Source organism: Nicrophorus vespilloides, unplaced genomic scaffold, assembly GCF_001412225.1.
Source record: "Nicrophorus vespilloides isolate i.1.1-1 unplaced genomic scaffold, Nicve_v1.0, whole genome shotgun sequence".
In the NCBI taxonomy this organism is placed as follows: domain Eukaryota; kingdom Metazoa; phylum Arthropoda; class Insecta; order Coleoptera; family Silphidae; genus Nicrophorus; species Nicrophorus vespilloides.
The window spans coordinates 59,458-80,773 of record NW_017096215.1 but is presented as its reverse complement, the minus strand read 5'-3'; the positions used below and the strand labels follow the sequence as shown (position 1 = coordinate 80,773).

The 21,316-nt window shown below is 31.7% G+C and overlaps 1 protein-coding gene across 2 annotated transcripts in view; it reads left to right on the top strand.

Moving 5' to 3' along the window:
• LOC108556299 (protein still life, isoforms C/SIF type 2-like) overlaps positions 1–20,693 on the top strand; it is a 28,704-nt gene extending 8,011 nt beyond the window's left edge. Inside the window, exons 3-16 of one of the 2 annotated variants that reach the window (XM_017912347.1) lie at positions 7,164–7,346; positions 12,269–12,469; positions 14,093–14,320; positions 14,384–14,570; positions 16,606–16,866; positions 16,930–17,216; positions 17,275–17,469; positions 17,581–17,689; positions 17,844–18,023; positions 18,121–18,416; positions 18,481–18,668; positions 18,779–19,098; positions 19,159–19,270; positions 19,855–20,693. In XM_017912347.1, coding sequence (XP_017767836.1) covers positions 7,164–7,346; positions 12,269–12,469; positions 14,093–14,320; positions 14,384–14,570; positions 16,606–16,866; positions 16,930–17,216; positions 17,275–17,469; positions 17,581–17,689; positions 17,844–18,023; positions 18,121–18,416; positions 18,481–18,668; positions 18,779–19,098; positions 19,159–19,270; positions 19,855–20,356 — 3,249 coding nt within the window. In that variant the 3' untranslated portion in view covers positions 20,357–20,693. Of the gene's footprint in view, positions 1–7,163; positions 7,347–12,268; positions 12,470–14,092; positions 14,321–14,383; positions 14,571–16,605; positions 16,867–16,929; positions 17,217–17,274; positions 17,470–17,580; positions 17,690–17,843; positions 18,024–18,120; positions 18,417–18,480; positions 18,669–18,763; positions 19,099–19,158; positions 19,271–19,854 lie in introns of both variants that reach the window. The other variant, XM_017912346.1, reaches the window with a different exon arrangement.
• The last annotated feature ends 623 nt before the right edge of the window (positions 20,694–21,316 follow it).

Here is a 21,316-nt window from a genome sequence, read left to right as displayed (position 1 = left end):
ATATCGAAATCCCGACTATGTCAAAATCCCGACTACCATAATCCTGACAATCAAAATCCCGACAGTGTCATTTATTATTACAAATTTCTACAATAACATTTTTATGGAAGTCAGGTAGTATGGTAGATATAGTCGGGATTTTGATTGTCGGGATTATGGTAGTCGGGATTTCGAACGTCGGGATTTCGATAGACGGTTTTTCGGTTGTCGGGCTTGTGATTTACAACCGCGTGAAATCATATTTGCTTTATTTGAACCAATTAATTACAATATTTATATTAATGGTATTATAACTATTTTATTCAAATATTTTAATGCGCATTGCTTCAAACGGGAAAAGACTGTTATTTTGATAAATGTCTTCTTGGAAAATCTACAAACTTCTGGTAAATCCTGTTCCATTATAAATTTAAATTTGAATATTTCCCGCCAAATATTTCATATCACGTTATCCGTATGACGCAATATTATAAAGCTATGTGTGAAATCCTACTTTGTAAATTTGAGACTTGTTTAGGCTCAAATTCACAATGAACTTATTTTATTAGATTAATAAAACAAAAACATTTATACTAATTATACAATATCTTACACATACATATACAAATTATGATACTCAACTATTTTATGATGATCTTGCAATGCGCATTGCGTCATATGGGAAGAAGCTGTCATTTTGATAAATGTCTATATGACAAATTTATAAACTCGCCAAATATTTCATATTATGTCATATTCATAATATAGCAATATAATCTGTGAAATCATCTATTTTATCAAGATAATAGAAGCTATAACACTCAGCAGTTTCATGTTAATATTGCGTCATATGAAGAGAAGCTGTCACTTTGATAAATGTCTGTTTGACAAATTTATAAACTGATAAATCTGTTTCATTGTTAATTTAAATTGGACAGAAAAAAAATCAGATCCTGTATTTTGATATTAATTTATCCAATTAAAATATACTGAAAAACAGAATTCAAGCATTAATGATTATATCATTAGGAAAATAGAAAATCTTCAAACAATCTATTGGTTCTATAAGTTAACGTATTTTCTTAAGTATATGAAAATGTTTGGTATAGGTGTGTCTGATACTGTAGTTGTAGATTTTTTTCATTGCATTTCTTGCTTTTGGGGTCCAAAAATTAAAATCGTCTTATACTGGGGAAAATCGAAAATGTTGTTTTGATATGGAAGAATAGAAGTGTTGTTAATATACTAAAAAATGTGTATCGAAAGATTAAATATGTATTGAATTTGGGTCATATTAATTGACGAAAATACAATGAATGAAATTAGTTTACATAGTAGATTCATTCATATTGTAGCAACTGCAATTACATGAAACTTTTACTCATGAGTGACTTGTTTGCTTGAATACAGTGGAATAACTTGTACAGAAAAGGAAATTACTGTAATACGTGCATATTAATAACACTGTGCTGGATTCTACCAAATGTGTGCAATTGACACAGCGGTTTGAGCAAAGCTTCCATATTGCAGTAGCAGATGTCATTTTACCTCAACTGTATTACAGTGTTAAATAAATTGTACATAATAAATTATAGAGAAAGATTATAATTATGTTTATCACAATCCGTAGCTTAACAGTATTTATTTCATACATTTTAATTAATATAGAAAATGTACATGTATTCATGACATTTCCAGTTTTCAGCACAATTGGAAAAAATACATTTTGAATACTTTAATAAAAGTTATAACTAGTCAAATTAAGAAAGAATAAAGAATTTGTCAGATTTTTGAAAATATGATGATTATTCTATGATATTACTTGAGATTATTTAAAGAAAATGTACTATATTAAATCTGTGTTTAATTACAGCAAAATATTAAATTTTATACCTGTTCACATAATTCAAGTTGTGTGTTTTTATTTTTATACGTTTAACTTTGTTGGTTACAACATTATTAAATTACGCTATTTCGTAATTTATGTAGTCAATTTTATTGCTTCGCTTTTATGCGGTGTATTCCGAAGGGATGTTATTAAAAATGTATATTTTTAACGTCGTCATGTGGAGAGATGTAGACGTAGACTTACTTCGCAGTCTCGAAAGTACGCGACATCCACATTTTAGAGCTTATAAACTTTCAATTGCTTTCAACCTTTGATGCGATTTTAATGGTCCAAAAACACTTAGCGAATTATAATTCATTAGCGATTGAAACAAACTTTGATATTCCTTTAACGTTTATTTATCTCGTTTGGTAATAAATATTGAAAATAGTTTTTTTTTACTTCCTAATTAAAGGTAATTAATTGAACAGTATTTGGAATGCAATTAGTAATCGATTATCGCTGCGGTTTTAGGGTTTCAATCCGCAAATTAATGACCAGATATGTTTCAATTAAAATCCAATGGAATTGAAATTATACGTGTATTTTCGCATGAATAATTTTATGGTTGTTATTAATGTATACATCAATGTTTAAAAGTTTATAACAAGAAATAAGTATATTTCTAAAGATTTTGTTCTTCGTTTCTTGATGCATCAACAAGCAATTTATATTTATAAAAATAATTAAATTAAAAAAAATGTAATAGTTTAATTAATTGTTACATAAATAAAGCACATATTTAATTAAATTAATTTGTTAAATTAATTATATAAAATGACAATTAATTTCGTAGTTTCATTGTTTACTCAATAAATTGACATAATTTTTGAAACTATAATAATTGTAAATAAACACTTATAAATGAAATTTAGGAAATATTTAATAAATAATTTCAATTAATTTATTAATAAATTGTGAGAAAAATGCAATTAATCAAATATTAAAAACGTGTAAAAAAATAAAGAAAAAAAAATGGTTTTCTTTTGGATAAAATTAAAATATTTCAAGTTTTATTAATATAAGCAATTCTATTGTAAATGAAAAATAGATATTTTATTTTATATTTTCTTGGTTTGTTGATGCAACTTATTTTACAAATCTTTACAAGAAAACAATGTAAAATATTATTTACATAAGTTTTAATTTAGAAGAAATTATAACATATTTAACGGTTAAGGAAATAAAAATTACAGCAATTGCGAGTTGCTGCTTCGATCAGTCACTGGAATTTCAATACAAACTAAATTTTAATTTCTCAAAATATTTTTTTATACATAAATAATCATTTTCTCCCCTATATACAGTCCAATACCTTTTTCTTCGGATTTAAAGTCCTCGATTAATCCGGTTTCAGTACGGGATTATACTGCATTATGCGAGTTGTAGCTGTATTACTTTTTTATATTTATAGAAATAAAGCAATTAAATAATAAATATTGATTTTATAGATATAATAAATCTGTATTATTTTTATATTTATAGAAATAAATCAATTAAATAATAAATATTGATTTTATAGATATAATAAATCTGTATTATTTTTGTAAGTAAAGAGATTGCACAAAATATTGAATGAAATTTGTGCAATTTATTTCTCGACATGTGTAGTACAGTTTCCAATATGTTTCATAGTGATTTGTAGTATTGGATTGAAAAATAATATTTACAAGAGAAAAGGAAGGTATAAATCGTTTGCGACATTCACGTTATTGAAATGAGTTTATTTTTACATGAAAACTCTATTATTTTTTTACTGAAGTAAAGAGATTGCATGAAATTGATGCAATTTGTTTTCGACATATTTAAATTTCTCAATGTTTCGTAAAAGTGAATTTAAATTTTGTAAAATTAACTTAGATAATTTCTTGATTTATTGATGTCAATATTAAACACTTTTATTTAATTTTGAAATTTTCATTACATTAAAAGTTTTGATCCTTTGGATTCAAATTAATGTTTACATGAGAAGATGTTTATGAAAGGGAAAAATAAGGAACAATGCAATTCAACAAATAATACAAAATTATCAAATTATTTACAAAACATAATTTGATTAATAATTTTATGATTTATTTTATACGAAATTTGTATGAAAAGAGAAAGTATAAATTATTTGCGTCATGTATAAAGATGGAAAGTTACAATTTAATTATTTGATACAAAATTTTATATATTTTTAAATTATTTAGAAAATAATTACAAAAAACATAAATTAAATAATATTAATGAATATAATCGATAATTTTGTGGCATTATTGTTTTTAGAAAATATTCGAATAAATAAAAATTAAAATTGACCATAGATTTTTTTCACGAATTTGTATTATTTTTACATGTCTATGCAGTGGGATGAACGAAATATTGAATGAAATTGATGCAATTTGTTCTCGACATATGTAATGGAGTTTCACTATGTTCCATAGTGATTTGTAGTATCGAATTGAAAAATAGTGTTTGCATGAGAAGAGGAGGTATAAATCGTTTACGACATTGAAAAAGAAAGAACGATACAATTTGTAGGGTTGGCAGAACGTTGAAGAAGAAAAGAAGACAAAAAAAAGTAGTATCAAACAGAAATAGTCTAATCCAATTTTCAGGATTCTATCAAGCCTGTGCAGCGAGCAACATTTTGCATAGGATGCTTCGATAATACCAGACTGACAGTGATTCAATTCAATACGATCGCTGTTAACAAAAGGCCTCTCGGTGTATGTCGTCTTTTATGCGTGGCGGGTTTTGCGTAGGCGGCGGCATCGGTGGATTAGGTTGTTGTCAGGGGTGGCGGAGACGACGGCTGAAGCTCAACAAATATGTTTATATCGAGTTTCATAGCGAAAGCACTTTGAAGCCGATGATATTTAAAACTGGAATCGATTTCAAAGTACCGAAGTTCTCATCCTCCTCGTCATTCAAACCAATTAACTACCCCGAAAATACAATCGATTGAAAACGGAGAAAATACAAACGGAAAGGAAAATAAATTAAAGAGGAATTAACGAAATTTGTTACAGCCTGAAGGGGTGGACGAGCGGGGTTTTAGAGGGTCGTTCTCCTCGTTCCGATCGACGTCGTCGGAAGGGATGAAAAAAAAAATATAAACGTGGAACAAAAATAAACAGCGAGGATAAAAATAAAGCACGACCACGTCGCAACCAATTACTTTCGCAACGGGAATTAATTTATTGTCGCCTGTAGATTTATCGATTCGTCCCTTATAAAACATCGAGGCTTTTCTGTAGAAAGATCTGCTGCTTCTGGAACGAAGTTAGACTTTGTGTGGGGGACGGGGGTTGAAAAAGCACATTAAGAGGAATGAATGCGGTTGTAAAATGCACCGTTAAAAAACGGTAAAAAAATATTAATTGCTGCTGTTAATGGACCATACTTTCAGGTGAAATTGATTTTGCGAACGAAGCCAAGAAATATTAAAGAAATTGCATCTTGAAATTAAAAGAAAATCAAATTTTTAATAAGAAATTTGTTGAAATGTGAATATTATTTTTAACTTACGTTCACGTCACAATATTACGTCAAAATAATCTATTACGTTGATGTTCGCATAACTAAACTTAACTATACATCATTTTGTTAAAAATAAATGCTTTTTTTTTTAAATAAAAAATTTTCAAATACAATTTATCAATAATTTAAATATTTCAAAAATAAATATATGAAAAATGTTATTTCTCAAAACATATTTTTGCATTGAATCATTGAATGTAAATTTGGATTTTAATTTATATTATACTTGTTTTTTTAAACTGTATTTTTGCTCAGTTTAAGAAATATTAATGTGACAAAATGTGATGTTGACGTTGTTCGGTTTAAAAACAGAATTTTCGCATGCTTTTAGAAATATTGACGTTACGTTGATGTTCTTATTGACGTTGCCGGATTGTAATGTGATAGTGACGCTATTATTTTTATTATACTGAAGAGATTTAGCAAGATTTGACGTTGTCTTTTTTAAAACTAAATTTTCACACGATTCAAGAAACATTGATGTACGTTTCTGTTATTGTTGTTAACGTTGCTGATTAGTTCCCGGTTAGTGACGCGATGTTGACTTTTAATATAATTAGATGTGAATTAAAAAATATAATTTCTTACAAGAAATCGCACTTCTTATATAATAAATTTTATATGGATCTGAGTTATGAGCACTAGTCATTCACAGGTAGTTAATACGTCTAGCACGTTATATTCTATGTAGTTTTCAAGGAAAATAGTCGCATTTTAAAGAAACGAAAGTTTGTTACATAAGAGAGACCTTGTTAATAATACGTGACAACAATTTGTCACAAAAATATAAATTGTGAAACAAAGATATATTATTTATTTATTTACACATTTTTATTTGCTAAAATTTAGACCTAAATCATTATAGCGAATAATATATATAAATTCTTAACAATTCTTAAAAAAAATTATTAATTAATTCAAAATTTTTGATAATTAACAAAATGTGTATACAAATTAAATAGTTTCATTAAATTAATTAAATCTCAAAATTATTGTAAATCATCATAGTTTCTAGTTTTACTACGCCCCAATTACTACGAACAATTTTGTGTCATAGGTTAAGAAACGCTGTTGTACCTATTGTTTTTTTACTTGAAGTAAAGTAGATTTGGTTCTAATTAGATGTTATAATATTTTAAAATGATTAATTACAATTGATACATCATTTATGTAACTAAATTAATGCATGTTTTCTCTTGATAACTGTGTTTATCTGTGACAGCAAAGATATTACTATAATAAATTTAAACAGTAATCAGGAGGTCGTTAATAAGTTTGTTATATACAAAAAGAAATATGACAGAAGCCTGACATAAACACATTAGGGAAGATCCGCATTGCGCCATTAGAGATGGACGGACGTTCAACTTGTGGTCGGTATTCCCCCCGATTAACCTACTTATTTATAATCAAGTTAATTCGCCACTGACCCATGGTGCCGTCCGGAAGAGTCCTGATCAGGTCACCGGATTCCCGTATAATCATTGTGTACTACCCTCGTTCAGTAATGGGTTCATGTGAACCCATTTGTTCATTCTGCAGATAGATAAAACATACATTTTGAAAATTGAATTTACTACTTTGTTCAATGAAAATTCAGTTTATTTGAAATTTTCAATCCACGCTGTTCGAAGCCTCAATATGCTGAACTATTACTATTTTATATTACAATATATACTACAAATAACTAAAGTTAACTTCTTTTTCTAAAATTTCACTTTTGAAGATAATTATTACATTTCTAATGATTTATTATTGTTACTGTTTTCAGGATTATAAACTCAAGCATATGGCTGAGATGCAACAGTCTGTCGTCGCCGATTCAGATACGAGACAACAGTTGGGTGGACAGGTCGTCCAGTGGGAGGAGAACTTGGAGCGTCTGCATTGCGAACAATTCCGTCTTAGGTGTTACATGGCCAGCTTACAGAGCGGAGAACTTCCTAACCCGAAGGTAAGCACGAAGTTATTTGGGTACCTTCGTTACTACGCAAGCATTCCATGTGGGAAAACCTCCAACAATTTGCAATCTCAACATCTTGTAAACGCGCCTTTGGCCAACATTACTCGGCCCAAAATTATTTGCGAACGAAAAGTTAAACCGGAATTTGCAAAATTTTATCATGTCCGAAGTTTTATTACCTTTCGATAATGTTTTGCTGAAAGCGAAATTTCAACATCTCATTCTCATTATGATGGATACATCATATTACTTAATTTTATTTTGTTTATCACGAAAAACAAACGTTATTCCTTATATTTATTTGGTATTCGTCAATTTTGGTACTCTATTCTACATAAGTTACCAAAGGTATTATATAGCTAATCTTACTGCACCGTATAGCTAATTTAAAGTTAAAGGATTGTCAGTTGGTAAAAATTGGATTCAATACCTTTCCTGGGTATTGATGACATTACTAACATCGTAAATATACTTAAGTTTATAATTTAGTTAATTTAATGTGCATAGATATAGTAATGTAAAAGTCGTCACAGAAGAAGGATATTTATCTAGAAGAAGATGGTTCTAACAACTTTCTGGACTTAATCGTTTCCTTAAGAATATTTTAGAATCATATGAAAGGAGTAGATCAGTGTGTACTTTGTGATATTGGTCTACTCCTTTCATGTGATTCTGATATTCCAAGTTACAGGAAATGATTAAAGGACGTCGCTGCGAGAAGATTCCACAAATCATTTGAAATATTTACTCTACGCCAGAAAGCAAATATATTTTTGTTTTTAACTTAATAGATATTATGACATGATTGTCATTATATAAAATGTAAAAAATAATATTTAGGGAAAAAAGAAGTAAGTTTATCTAAAGAAACCAAAAATATATATTTCAAGGATTAACATTTCAACGTCATTAAGGTAATAAAATGGATAATTTTCAAAAACTTGTACGTTGTGTATCATTTTCTGAAGAAACATTATAAAAGAAAATTTCAATTGAAGAACGAAATCATTGAATATTCTGGTATCTAAACTAGAAAATATAACTCTTAGGAAAGAATGCTGATTAATGTTCATTAATAATATATATTTTTATACGATCCAAATTATGAAAATTCTATAGTGAAATTATTATAGTTAAATATTAATATGTTAAAAACTGCAAATAATTATAAAAAATGTAGTCGAGTTAAAGAATTCATAGTATATGTAAATTGTACTTAACCTCTGGTTAATTTACAAAAATTAATAATTTATTGTTTGTATAAATAAGTTTCAATAGTTGAGATGAATTTACTCTATTGTTTAGTAACACTTTTAACAAATACATGAATATTAATGAATATTTCGTAGTCTGGTTTAAAAACTTTGAATTAGAAATGTTAAATGTGTAATTAGCCGAATATATCAATTTATAAAACGAAATATAAAAATGTATACCTAATATTTTAAAATTAAATGTGAAGGCTAATTTAACAATGTAATGCTGTAATCACACTATGAATGAAATGAGACAAAAATGTGTGTTGTCCACAATTTGTTAATATTAAAATTTTCCTAAAAGTTGGGTTTAAGTTACAAAATACTTAATTTGTTAGTTCACTTGATATGATGTTATGTCACATGTCATACATAGTACGAATATAGTAAATATTATATTGTAATACGTTATTTTTTTTATTATAATTGTATGATGTTCTGTTGAACTAAACATCATCTAAATCTAGGATGAGCTTGTATTGTAGTTATATGTAGCATAAACTCTGGAACTGGACAATGCGATTGGTATTGTAGCGTAAAGTTAGTCAGGAAAAGGAAAGCAGAAACATTTACGATTGCGGTAATCCCAGATATTACCATGTCACGGTTGAATATTTGGAACAATAACGGTTTTACCCGAATTGATTTTACATTTCCGCATAGACGTAACTATATATTTCGTAGTGCCTCGTTTAGAAGTTTCGTTGGAAAATCTGGGAGAGCCGCCAATAAATTATTAATATAAAATTCCCGCCCGACGGCCTCTGTATTATCGAGTTTCGAAGACACTCGCAACTTTTTCCGTATCGGTCGGTTATTACTTATTTTCCGCCAACTTCCGTCGGGCACGGACCCAGAAAATAATACAAAATCGTATAGGAAGTAAAAAAAAAAACAAGAAAAATAGAGCAGATGAAGAGAGGCGGAAAATTTTGCAGTTCGCATACGCTCTCGTAGTTGGCGTGAGAGGAGTGTGAGAGTATAGGAGAGGAGAGAAGATAGATATACCAGTACAACTAACGATCTGTTCGCCTGATCCGAGCCCATATTTCAACTCGTTCTCTCATCCTGCCGATGGCAAGATTAAAAGGGAAACTTTGATTCATTACTAACTTGACTGCAGCGAAAGACAATGGGGCGGAAAATAACGAACTTGTGTTTTTGCCTCTATTGCAACCATTTTTTTTATGTCTGCTAAATGTCTAAAGCTTTCTAAATTGATTTCCTTTTCTTTTGATCATTTCAATTCTGAATAACTCTTTCAGTTTCATATTAATTTTTCAGTATATTCACATGTTCATTTTAATCAATGTGATAGTTTGAAGACTACACACATATTCAATATTTTTAAAATACTAATTTTGACATTTATAATTACTAAACTAATTTCTCTATAATTTTAAAATTACTAATTTGGACACTTTTTCAACCCATGATTACTTTAATTACATTTTTAATTTTTGTTGTGTTTTCTTTTCAGTTATTTTTACGTTTTCAGGGCGTTTTTTTGAGTTTATTAAAATATTTTCTTTTTAATTTGCATCTGGTGAAAAATAGATATAAACGTTCAATAAATTGAGATTGATGAGATTGGTAAAATTTTATCAGATGCAGACGTTTTTAATGTTTTCTTTTTGTTTTTCATATTAATATTAAGTAGGTGATCGATCATAGGCCAAAACTTGTTAAGTCGAAGCTGAAGGCGATAAATCGACACATAATGGATCGAAAAACGTGTACACAAGTAAGGAAAGTGAAAATAACACAATAAAACTAACAGCACTCACAAAAGCGTGAAGCTAAACTAAAATAATCATAACATTATTACACTGTCCAAATATTAAAAAAAAAATAACAAAGCTTATTATATAAAAAAAAATCACATTCTTTTACAAATTATTTCTAATAAATACTTTTATTCCTAATAGTTAATTCTCGATTTTTGTAAATTATTGCAACCTAAAGTTGATAAATTTTCAGTATTCTTGTTAAAGAGAGAATTATTCTGATCATTCTAATAAAGTACACTTTTTTTCTTCATTTTGTATTTTTTATGGAAATTATACAAATTTATAAAATAAATTATTGCAATTTAAATGATCAGAACTCTTATTAGGCAAAGAATTATTGATTTGATACTTTCTTTTCTTTGTAAATTTTCTTTTGGAAATCATACAAATTACAAACTATAAATTGAACAGTTACAACGATTTTCGTAGTTTAAAACTTACGAGTTTTAAGTAACCTGTTCGTTTTACAAACTTTTCAAATTTAACAATATTCGTAGTTAAGTTTTTGCAACTAGTAAATTTCTATTAATTATTTGATGAATCAAAGTTAGTATAAATATAAATAAATATGTACATGTTAATATAGACTAGACTCTTAATATTTTCATTAATCATTCAATTAAAAAAGTTAAGCAATATTTAACTCGGATAGGTGATTTTTTACCAACTCAAGAGTACTATAATTGTTCATAATTATACTAAATAAGATTTTCAAAAGTAAAAAACTATAATATTTTACACAATTTCACGAAATAATCAACGTAATTAATGAAAATGTAAACATAATAATTATTCATTTTATTTGCATAAAAATACTTTTTATAATGAAAGGAAGAATCAGATATATCAAAGTTGTTGATTTAATCACTGTAATTGACATAAAACGGGAAGTATTTACATCGAAATTACGATTTAAATATTAGTCCTTCTGACACTAATTCTTTTAGAACCATTTGCATAACGGATAAACCTATAAATATCGAGGACGTCGTTAGTTTTACTCTTCTCTCTCTTTCAATTTTTTTGTCATTCATTCAATAGAGCTATTTCCCAATTTCCCCGTTTTCCGTGCGGGATCGTAAATAAAAAATAAATAAATATTTAAACTGCCATTTTGTCTGGCCCGGTGCGATTTTGATAGATAAATTGCGGTTTGCCCCGGTTGGTAATTTATTGGAAAACACGTTGATATTCCATGGTTCACCCGATAAATTGGGGCTGCAAAGCGCGCACCAGACGTGAATACCAACAAAAAAATCACCACACACACACACAATCTTTTTTTTTTCAACTCCCCCAGCATCAAAATATAGGCTAATCACTGCATCTCTTTATTTAATGCATCGATAAAAAAAAATGGGGGAGTAGGGAAATTTATATCGTACGACATTATCTTCCGGAAAATTATTTTCCCTACAAATGAGAGAGTATTTCCACGTAGATATTTGCTTTTTATGTGGGACGGAAGCTGTGATCTGTGTGAATCGAATATTTGGAGCGTGCACGAAGCTTCTGCTCCTCGAACAAAGAACAAAATACAAGAAAAGGAGATACGTGAACTGAAAAAAAAAACGAAAGAAAACACCGTCCTCTCAATCTCTTGTACAGCTTCGCGGAAATTTAACATTTTTCAGCATCCGCATTTTATGTCTGTTTCGTAGATAAAAAGCTAAAATAATTGTTTGCTGCTTTACTTCATTTTTCTCGTCCTTTGTGATTGGCTTCCTTTTTTCATTCCTTTTCCTGGTAACTGGAATCTTCTGAACATAATTAGGAAATTCAATAGCGCAGGCTGAAGGAACTCTTTTACTTCTTTTTTCTTTATTCTACTTGTTTTGAGCTGAAAACAAACGTTTCGATTTTTCAGTCTTTGCTGACGCACGTGTCGAGAGCAACGAAGAACACGCTGAATAAACTCGGAGTGTTCACGGTGTCGTCCTTCCATGCATTCATCTGTGCAAGAAGTCCTTCACTTCTGAACAATCTTCTGGCAGGAAGAGGAGCCACCAAGAGGAGACCTCCGATGTTATCCAGATCAAACAGCGGATCCAGCAGAAGATCGATGCAGGTAACGAACTTTCCCTACTGTTGCACTTTCTATATTTTTGTACACTTAACCCATCACAACCATCAATAAGTTTCTAGTAGAATTATATAATATATTAAATATATACAATTTTCAGTTTGAGTTTCAATTAATTTTACACAAATTGAATACATCATTCGAATTTAGTCTATTTGAAGTATTAAGTAATTAAACTAGATCATTTTTTGCCAATTCATTTTAAGTGTAACCTACCAATTAATATTGAAGAAAAGAAAGTTATCTTTTTGCTGATATTTTCAAGATTCTCTAAATATATCAATTAACAAAATATAACAAAAATATACAATTTCATAATAATAACTATATATTTTGTTGTTCAGTATACGTCTAAATAAAATAATTGGTATTTAAATGGATAAATTCTTAAAAAAGAGAATTTTGAAGGTAGTATCAACTGTTTTTTGTTGCGAAACTGCTGTGTTTTATTATGTTGTGGCGTATTTCGCGTTTCTGCAGAGCTAACGTCGAAGCTCTAAAAAAGACGCATAGAACTAAGCGAGGTCTCCTGTATAAAAGATATGGCGAATATATCCGCCGCATATCCACAAAGAGTTAATATGTAAGTCATGTTCTGTTGGATAATTTCGTTTGTAAAATGAAAATTACTAATTAAATACAATCAAAAACTAATTTGCGAGAATGGATTTAATTAGTGAAATCAATAAGTACATATTAATGAGTGTATTCGAATTATTTGAATTTCGCTGTGCGAATTTCGTGTTAATCAATATTTTAAATTAATTACATTTATTTGCCACTACTCATTTGGCTGGCCCCTATTTTCTTTCAATTTTAATGCATTCAAATGTTAATTAATATTTATTCAAAATTAATGGATTGCTGTTCCTATCAAAATGTATAATATATGAAATTATAAATCACTAATGAGAAACAAGTGATTCCGAAATTGACAGTTACTTTGATATTATTGCATAAATAAAGATAGGATTAGGTGTAAAGGGAAGTGCTGTATCTTCGAATGCTCATTAATACTGCTCTTAGTATTTCTATTTCTGTGTGTATATTAATATATTCTCGTATGAATATCAGAAAGCGCGCATGAAATATTACAGATGACTTTTCGGAGATTTATGTTGATGCAATTACACGAAAACCCTTTTTGCGAAATCGCATTGACTTATTACGTAGAGAGAGAAAAAAAAACAGATTTGTGTCAAGGTTATGAATGGAAATAACTCAATTTAATTTTGATTTACAGAGTTTTTAGACTTAATTTTCGGAATGTCTACTTACTTTACACTTGCCAATTAACTTTTTAAATAGTAGAGTAACTGACTAATAAAAATCTGGAATTTTTTGAAGTACAGAAATACTTAGTATAGCGCGAGTAATCGGTTTTGCCAATATTCCGGACTGTTTGAAGACGGACTAATCGAGGAATTAAATACATAAAAAAAAACGGACAAAAAGAGATTTAGTATTCAGACTTAATTTTATGAATGTATATCTACTTTGTACTTGCCAAGTAACTTCTGAAATTGTAGAGTCCGTGATTAAGAAATATCTGTATTAGAAGTACAAAATTAGAATAAAATTGTCTGTATATTTGTTCTTTGCAAACAGATGAATTCTCGTGAGGAGTCCGAAAATACAGTGAAAGTATCTCTTCCGGATTCTGCAACTGCTACTGTTTACGTAAGGGATGCCATGTCCGTAGAAGAGTTCTTGGCAAGTGGCTGTGCCAGGAAGAGTCTGAATGCCACAGAGCATTTCATTCGTGTCAAAAAGAGGAGAGACATGGAAGACCATAATTACTTTGTGCCACACCGTAGTGATTTGATAGCAACATATGTAAGATTGATTAATCTTGTCCATTTGAAGTCCTAATTATTTCTTTTTTTTTTCTGATTTCAGTTACATACACATGAAATCGTAGAAGTTTGTGCCAAAATCCTTTATCAAGTAGAATTATCTAGAAGTACGTTAGAACAAATGTGGGGCTTCAGCGTCGAAGCTGAATTAGTAGAGAACGCCGATAGACAGGACGAACTTTGCTGCTACGTGAGCCGTGTCGAAGATAAGAGTGTGGCCATGCAAAACGGTAAGTTCCTTTGCTTCTTCTTTTATTCCCGAATCCGTGCTTCATGTATGCCGTATGAATGCATGCATTTGCTCACAGCACTAAACCCATGGGGATAGCATAAATTTACAACCGAATCCGACACACTTTATAGGTATACCACGATCCTTAAAAACAAGTTAAATAAAACTTTAATGCAACACATTACCACTCCCTTGTAACTTTTCTGCTCTACAAGATAAATATACTAATATTTTTATATTCTTTAGTATATCTAAAATGTTAACTATTCATATCTATATCTTTAGTGTACAATAAAGTTTGCAAAGAAGTTATAGACAAGAATTCAATTCTATGTTTAATTCAAAATTAATTTCAATATTTTTATTATTATGTTACCTGATGGCTCAACTTTTTAAGTTGGTATAATTTTTTTTATCAATAACAACATTTGTACAAAAAAATAATTAATATCTATTAGAACATTTATAAATTAACTCAAGTTGTTGAAATTACATTAAAAATATATTTAAAATGTAAATACAACTTTAGATTTACTATTACCGGTTTCATCGAATATCGTACATTTAACACTTGATATAAACGTTTGTCTACCAATTATAGATATTTACTTGGAAGTTTCTCTTAAAAAGTTTATGGACTTCAGACTTTGTTACATGAAGACATCGATCCTTCAAGAATATTATCCGATACAATTGTGAAATATCGTCCATCCATCCAAGAATTATAATTAATACTCGTTGTTTAACTTTATTAAGCTTTAAACCGTCAAAAAAATGAAATAGACGCTACAGGATAATCCATTAATTACAAATTTGCTATTTATAATATAAATTATGCACTTGTTTTTTACATCAATTTTAATTGTATGGAAACGAATTTGCTATAAGCTGATGTTTTTGCAAGGATGTTCCATTTTCTGTGTTTCGCCTTTGGGAAGTTTATTTTTGGCTTCATCCGTTGAAGGAAGGAAGGAATGAGAAGGAAAATACGAAGACTGAAGAATGTCTGAAAAATAAATGGTAAAATAAAACGGCAACTCCGGATTTGATCAATGTTTGAAAGCCCTCGAGCGGTGAACCAACGCTTCCGAGGAATATTAATGGAATCAAGTCTGTGTACAATTTACGGCGCCGACAAAATTTCATTAAGGATTTATTTGATTTATATCTGGAAATGTACAGTGGTGCACATCGAAAAAAAGAAAATAAACGAGGAAGAACGAGAATTTATATGTACACTCGACCGTCGAGTCAAGAGCTTCGTTTATAACGAGACAGTGCAGAGGGTGGCATATTTATTTATGTTTAAATTTAACCAATCAGAATGATGGACTTTAGTACCTTGTCAAATTTTAACCTTGTAATATGAGTTTTTAAACTGTTTAATACTTGTTAGAATTAATGATACATCATAACTATTCTTGTCATCAGACAAAAGTGTTTATCAGGTGTACCAACTACGTTATGCATATGACAGATCATTATACAATAGAAGCCTAGTGTGGATAACAACATTAAGTAATATTTTAACTCTAAAATCAAAGGGGCCTCAATTCTTGAACTGGGCCTAGTTAATTTAAAAGAAAAATCTTAATTTTAGACTGCAAAACGCCAATTATCTGTGATTATATAATATTTATATATTAATACCATTGTAATAATCGTAATAACATGGTAATCGAAAAAAATTAATTATTTTATTGAATTTTATATACAGATAACTATTTCTTCTAGATATATCCGCTTTTAATGTTAATTTTGTTGGAGATTTATGGTAGAAATTTACGGTTTAGGAGTAACGCTGAGGAGGTTGGGTACACTAGAGATTTGCTTTAATGAGATTTAAGTAGTTGAATCCGGGTTGATTTAGTGTGATCCACAAGGTAGAGAGAAGAGGGTGTGTTCAGGGTGGGAATAGCTTCTGCAGGTCGGGTCGTATATATGCCACAGGACGCCTCAGGTGTCATAAAGATGTGGCAGGGCGATTCCCGGCGGGCGTAATTCAGGTTAATTTTGGTGTTTGTGTCCTGTAGGTATAATAAAGGGCGACGAGATTATGGTGATCAACGGGGCGATCGTTTCCGATCTGGACATGATGTATTTGGAGAGCGTACTGCAGGAGGAGCTCGCCCTCTGCATGATGATGAGATCGTCCAGGACTGAACCACCGGAGGTGTCCTCAATCCTCAGAGCTACAGACGACATAATCGAGAGCTTAGTGTGTCCTCCACCTCCAACGGAGCCTCCTGGAATCAGCGAGGAGATGATCTCTGGTTTAATCGTCCCGGCTCCAGGTAACATCTCGGTCTCGATTTGTTTCGATCAGAAACCAATCGAATTGGTTTTCATTGAACCAGGCAAGGACCGTTTCGAGGCGGAGACGGTCGTGGCGAATGCTGGCGATTCCTGCATCAAGGTCACCTCTCGTACCAACTCCTTCGAGATCGAGAATTTGCTCAAAACGGCCGAACAGGTGACCGGATTCTGCCGTTCGCCTGTCGAGACCCGGAAGTCCAGTCCGACTGGAAGTCTGGTCAGCAACACCTCGCAGACGCAGACCGGCCTCGGTAGACAGCTCAGCGATGCCGAGAAGCTCAGGAAAGTCGTTATGGAACTAGTGGATACCGAAAGGGCCTACGTTAAAGTAAGAATACAAAACAAATATCTCATTCGATACTAATGCATCCTCTGTACAATTTCAGCATTTAAACAACCTTCTAGAAAATTACTTAGAGCCGCTCAAGAAAGAAACGTTCTTATCGAACGCCGAAATTAACGCACTGTTCGGTAACATCCAGGAGATCGTCACGTTCCAAAGGCAATTCTTGCAGAACTTAGAGGAAGCCCTGGAACTGGAACCAGACTTCAACAAGTTCGACTTCCCAAGCCAATTTAAGGTAACTGCTCCAATAATCTTCATATTAATACAGTTTTCTTAAAATTATTCCAATTATCAAATAATGTTCTTATAGAAATGAATACTAATAAAATGTAAATTATTCTTTCAGAACGTGCTTTTCTCAGTTGGAAGCGCCTTTTTATACTATGTGAATCATTTCAAATTGTACAGTTCCTTCTGTGCAAGCCATAGTAAAGCTCAAAAAGTCCTTCATCCAAGTAAGTGCAATAATTAGTTATATCATATATTCAACTAATCTTCTTCATTCCTCTAAATAATAGTGATATATTCGCAGTTGTATATAAAAAAAACTCCTGTTTTCGTTTTGGCGTTTGTAATTTGTGTTTACTTATGATATGGATTTTCCCGCAGATGAAGGAAACCAAGCACTGCAAGATTTTCTATCCACAAGGAACCCTAAGCAGCAGCACTCCTCGACATTAGAATCGTATTTGATAAAGCCAATTCAGAGAATCCTCAAGTACCCGCTGTTGTTGCAACAGTTGCGCAACTTGACTGATCCCAATTGTGATGAGCATCAGCATTTAGTTGGTAAGTGGTCGTGATCGTTGTGCATTTACACTTACGTTTGATGTAGAATGAAACCTTGACCTGGATTTGTGAAAATTGATGTTAATTGTGTTTGCAGAGGCCCTTAAGGGCATGGAAAAAGTGGCGGAGCATATAAATGAAATGCAAAGGATACACGAAGAGTACGGAGCCATTTTCGATCATCTCTTCAGGCAGCACCAGAAATCGTGCAAGCAACCAATCGATCTCAGTCCCGGGGATCTCCTGTACTACGGAGGTGTCGAGTGGCTCAACATCTCCGATTTCCTGGGAAAGATTAAGAAAGGATTGGAGTTGCACGCTATGTGTTTCGTGTTCAAGTCGGCTGTAGTGTTCCTATGCAAGGAAAGATTACGTCAGAAGAAGAAGTTAATGGTAAAAGAGAATACTAATCAAGGGAAAATGTAGCCTTTTAATCTTTGATTTTTGTTTCGTAAAGGGCGTTGCCAGTAAAGGAAGTGCCTCAGAAGTCGAAATAATTAGATATCAAGTGCTAATTCCGGTGACGGAAGTTCAGGTGCGGGCGTCCTCCGCCAAAGACATGGATTCGCATTTCCTTTGGGAGTTGATTCACTTACGCAGTCAGTTGCAAAGGAGATCCGAAAAGGTCTACGTTCTATCAAACAGGTAAAGTACAAGGGGGTTAATAGTTTATTGGAAGTTTGTGGAACGGAAATTTGCAATTTGTTTGTTTCTGTTTCCTTTATCTGTTTGGTTTGCAGTACTGGCGATTTCAGGAACGCTTTCCTGAAGACAATTAGACAGATCATCAGGGAATCGGTCCGCAACATGTCCATTCCGGCAACGAAGCCTGGTACTGGACCCGGCATCCTTCTGGTCACCGGCCACAAGGATTCCATGAACAGCCAAACTCTGGAACGCCCAGCGCCCAAATCCATCATAGTCCAAGGATCACACACCCTTGGAAAAACGAAACGCTCGAAGTCCTCGCAACGGCATTCAGCAGGTAACATCGACTACGATGCTAGTCAGGACGTGGAAGAACCCCAACCCTCGGCGTTCCGGTCACGTAGTAAGACCGTTGGGGACGCTGCAGGTATATTAATAATACATATATAAGAAATTTGAAGATTTCCCAACGACTTCCATGTTACAGCCGCTGAAGCTAAAGGCGTCAAATCCGAAGGAGAAGAAGATTCTCAGACTGGCATCGTCGTACCCGTTAAGAAATCAGGCCTTGGAAGAACACCCAACCATTTAACTTTAAGGTAATCATCATCAATTAGTACTTCATTTTCGAATAGTAGTTGTAGAAGATTTAATATTGTTATTTATTTTTTCTTTTAAGAATCTTCTTCCAGGATTTAGATACATGAAAACACAACAAACATGAAATTTTCATTCGAACCAATGGAATGCACGTGTCATTACATTTTCAGTATTATATTGTATTCTATAAACTAATATAGACCATTTATTTTAGTCATAATGAATTTAAATGGTATAACATATTTTGGTAATTTTGAATGTATTTTCTATTTATAAAATTACTATTCAAGCACATTATATAACGACTTAAATACTCATCACATATTAGTTTTATTAAATATCGATTAAGTAAATGTATTTATATTAATTATTTGATAAATAAATTAGAAATGTGAAAATGGTTGCATTTCTACATAGATTATTTCATTAATATGAAATGTCTGTTAGTTTCTTATTAAAGAGAAAGTATACTTTATTCCTTTAATAATGATAATTTAGTATTTATAAGGAATTCTTTTTATATAACTGCATGAATGTAAATGCAGTAGTGATTTATGCTTTCTTTTTGTGATATGTGTTGTAGTACAACATCCACGTTATCAGCTGGCAGCACAGGAAGCCAGGCGCGTCTCATTCAGTCCTCGCATCAGCCGGAAAACTATCACCCGATTCAAGTCGAAGAGTTAGGTAAGCAGCACGTAAAGACAGTGAAAGCGGAGGTGCACGAGTCCCGTAAAAAGTCACCGAATCGTTCCCCGAACAAACGGGCCGTCTCGCTGTGCTCCGTCCCCAGCGCAGGCCCCTCCTCCGTTATCTCCGTCGACCAATCGGCGTCGCGGAAGGAGTCGGCGACGCCGTGCCATTCGCGCAAATCGAGTCCGAATCATTCGAGAAAATCGTCCCCTAGCCAATCACGTAAATCGAGTCCTAGTAAAATAAAGCGCGCGGACAGCGGAAGTCCGAAAACGGCGCGCAAAGCTGCTGAGCCGATTCGGTCCTCATTGAAAAAACCGTCGAGATCTTTGAGCATCGAAAATCCGACGTGCGTCGAATGCTACCTATCCTCCAAAACCGAGAAAGGATAGCACAGCGCGTCCTCCTCGCTCGATCATCAGGAACATCGAATCGTCAAATGCAAATGCGACGAGATCGTTTGCTGATCTACACCGAACAGATCAGCGCTCACTCACGAGAAAATCGCTTAAATCAATACTTCCGTTTCCGTTTACCGAATGTAATCATTTATCGAAAACTCAGAGTGAGAGAACACGAAAAAGAAAAAAAGAAAAGAACGAAAAGAGAGAGAGAGAGAGGATTTAAAAAATAAATAATGATACACGAGTATTAAAGATATGCACCAAAATTATTGAAACTATACACCAATATTAATGATATAATCGAGTCTGCACTTCAGCTTTCTTGTTTTGATGTCGTTTATCGTTCTTTATAATATAATTATTACGAATTTTTCTGTTAATTATAAATTTTCATTTAATTTTATTTATTTTTTTATTGTTATTGTTTTCAAACATACACACATGAACACATCACAAGTAATTTTTTTGTATCGATTATGATTTCTTTTTCTGTTCTGTAGCACCACCCTATTGTCCACGTAAACTAAATCGAATGTACATATACTATTTATCGAATCCCGCTTCGGCATAGTCCGGTAGAGCTTTTTGTAAGTAGATCTAGTGAATGCTTTGTAGTGTGATGAAATCGAGGCGCTTAATCGTCTGAGCATATTTGTTATATGTCTATTGGAATTCTACACAATTCCACCGGAATGTCACGACCCTATATATATATTTATTGTATTTTCTGATCGAAAAAAGAAAGAAATAAGAACGAAAACCCTGGCAAATTATTTTTTTATCTGCACTAAAATCCATTTGATTTATTCCTTCTTATACCTAAAGATAATAAATTTAATTGCATTTTCTACATGCAAAATGTTTATTCCCATGGAATATTTACGTTTTTTCCGAAGGAAACTATGTTCTTCTTTCTAGGAAGGAATTTATCAACACTTAATGCTCTTT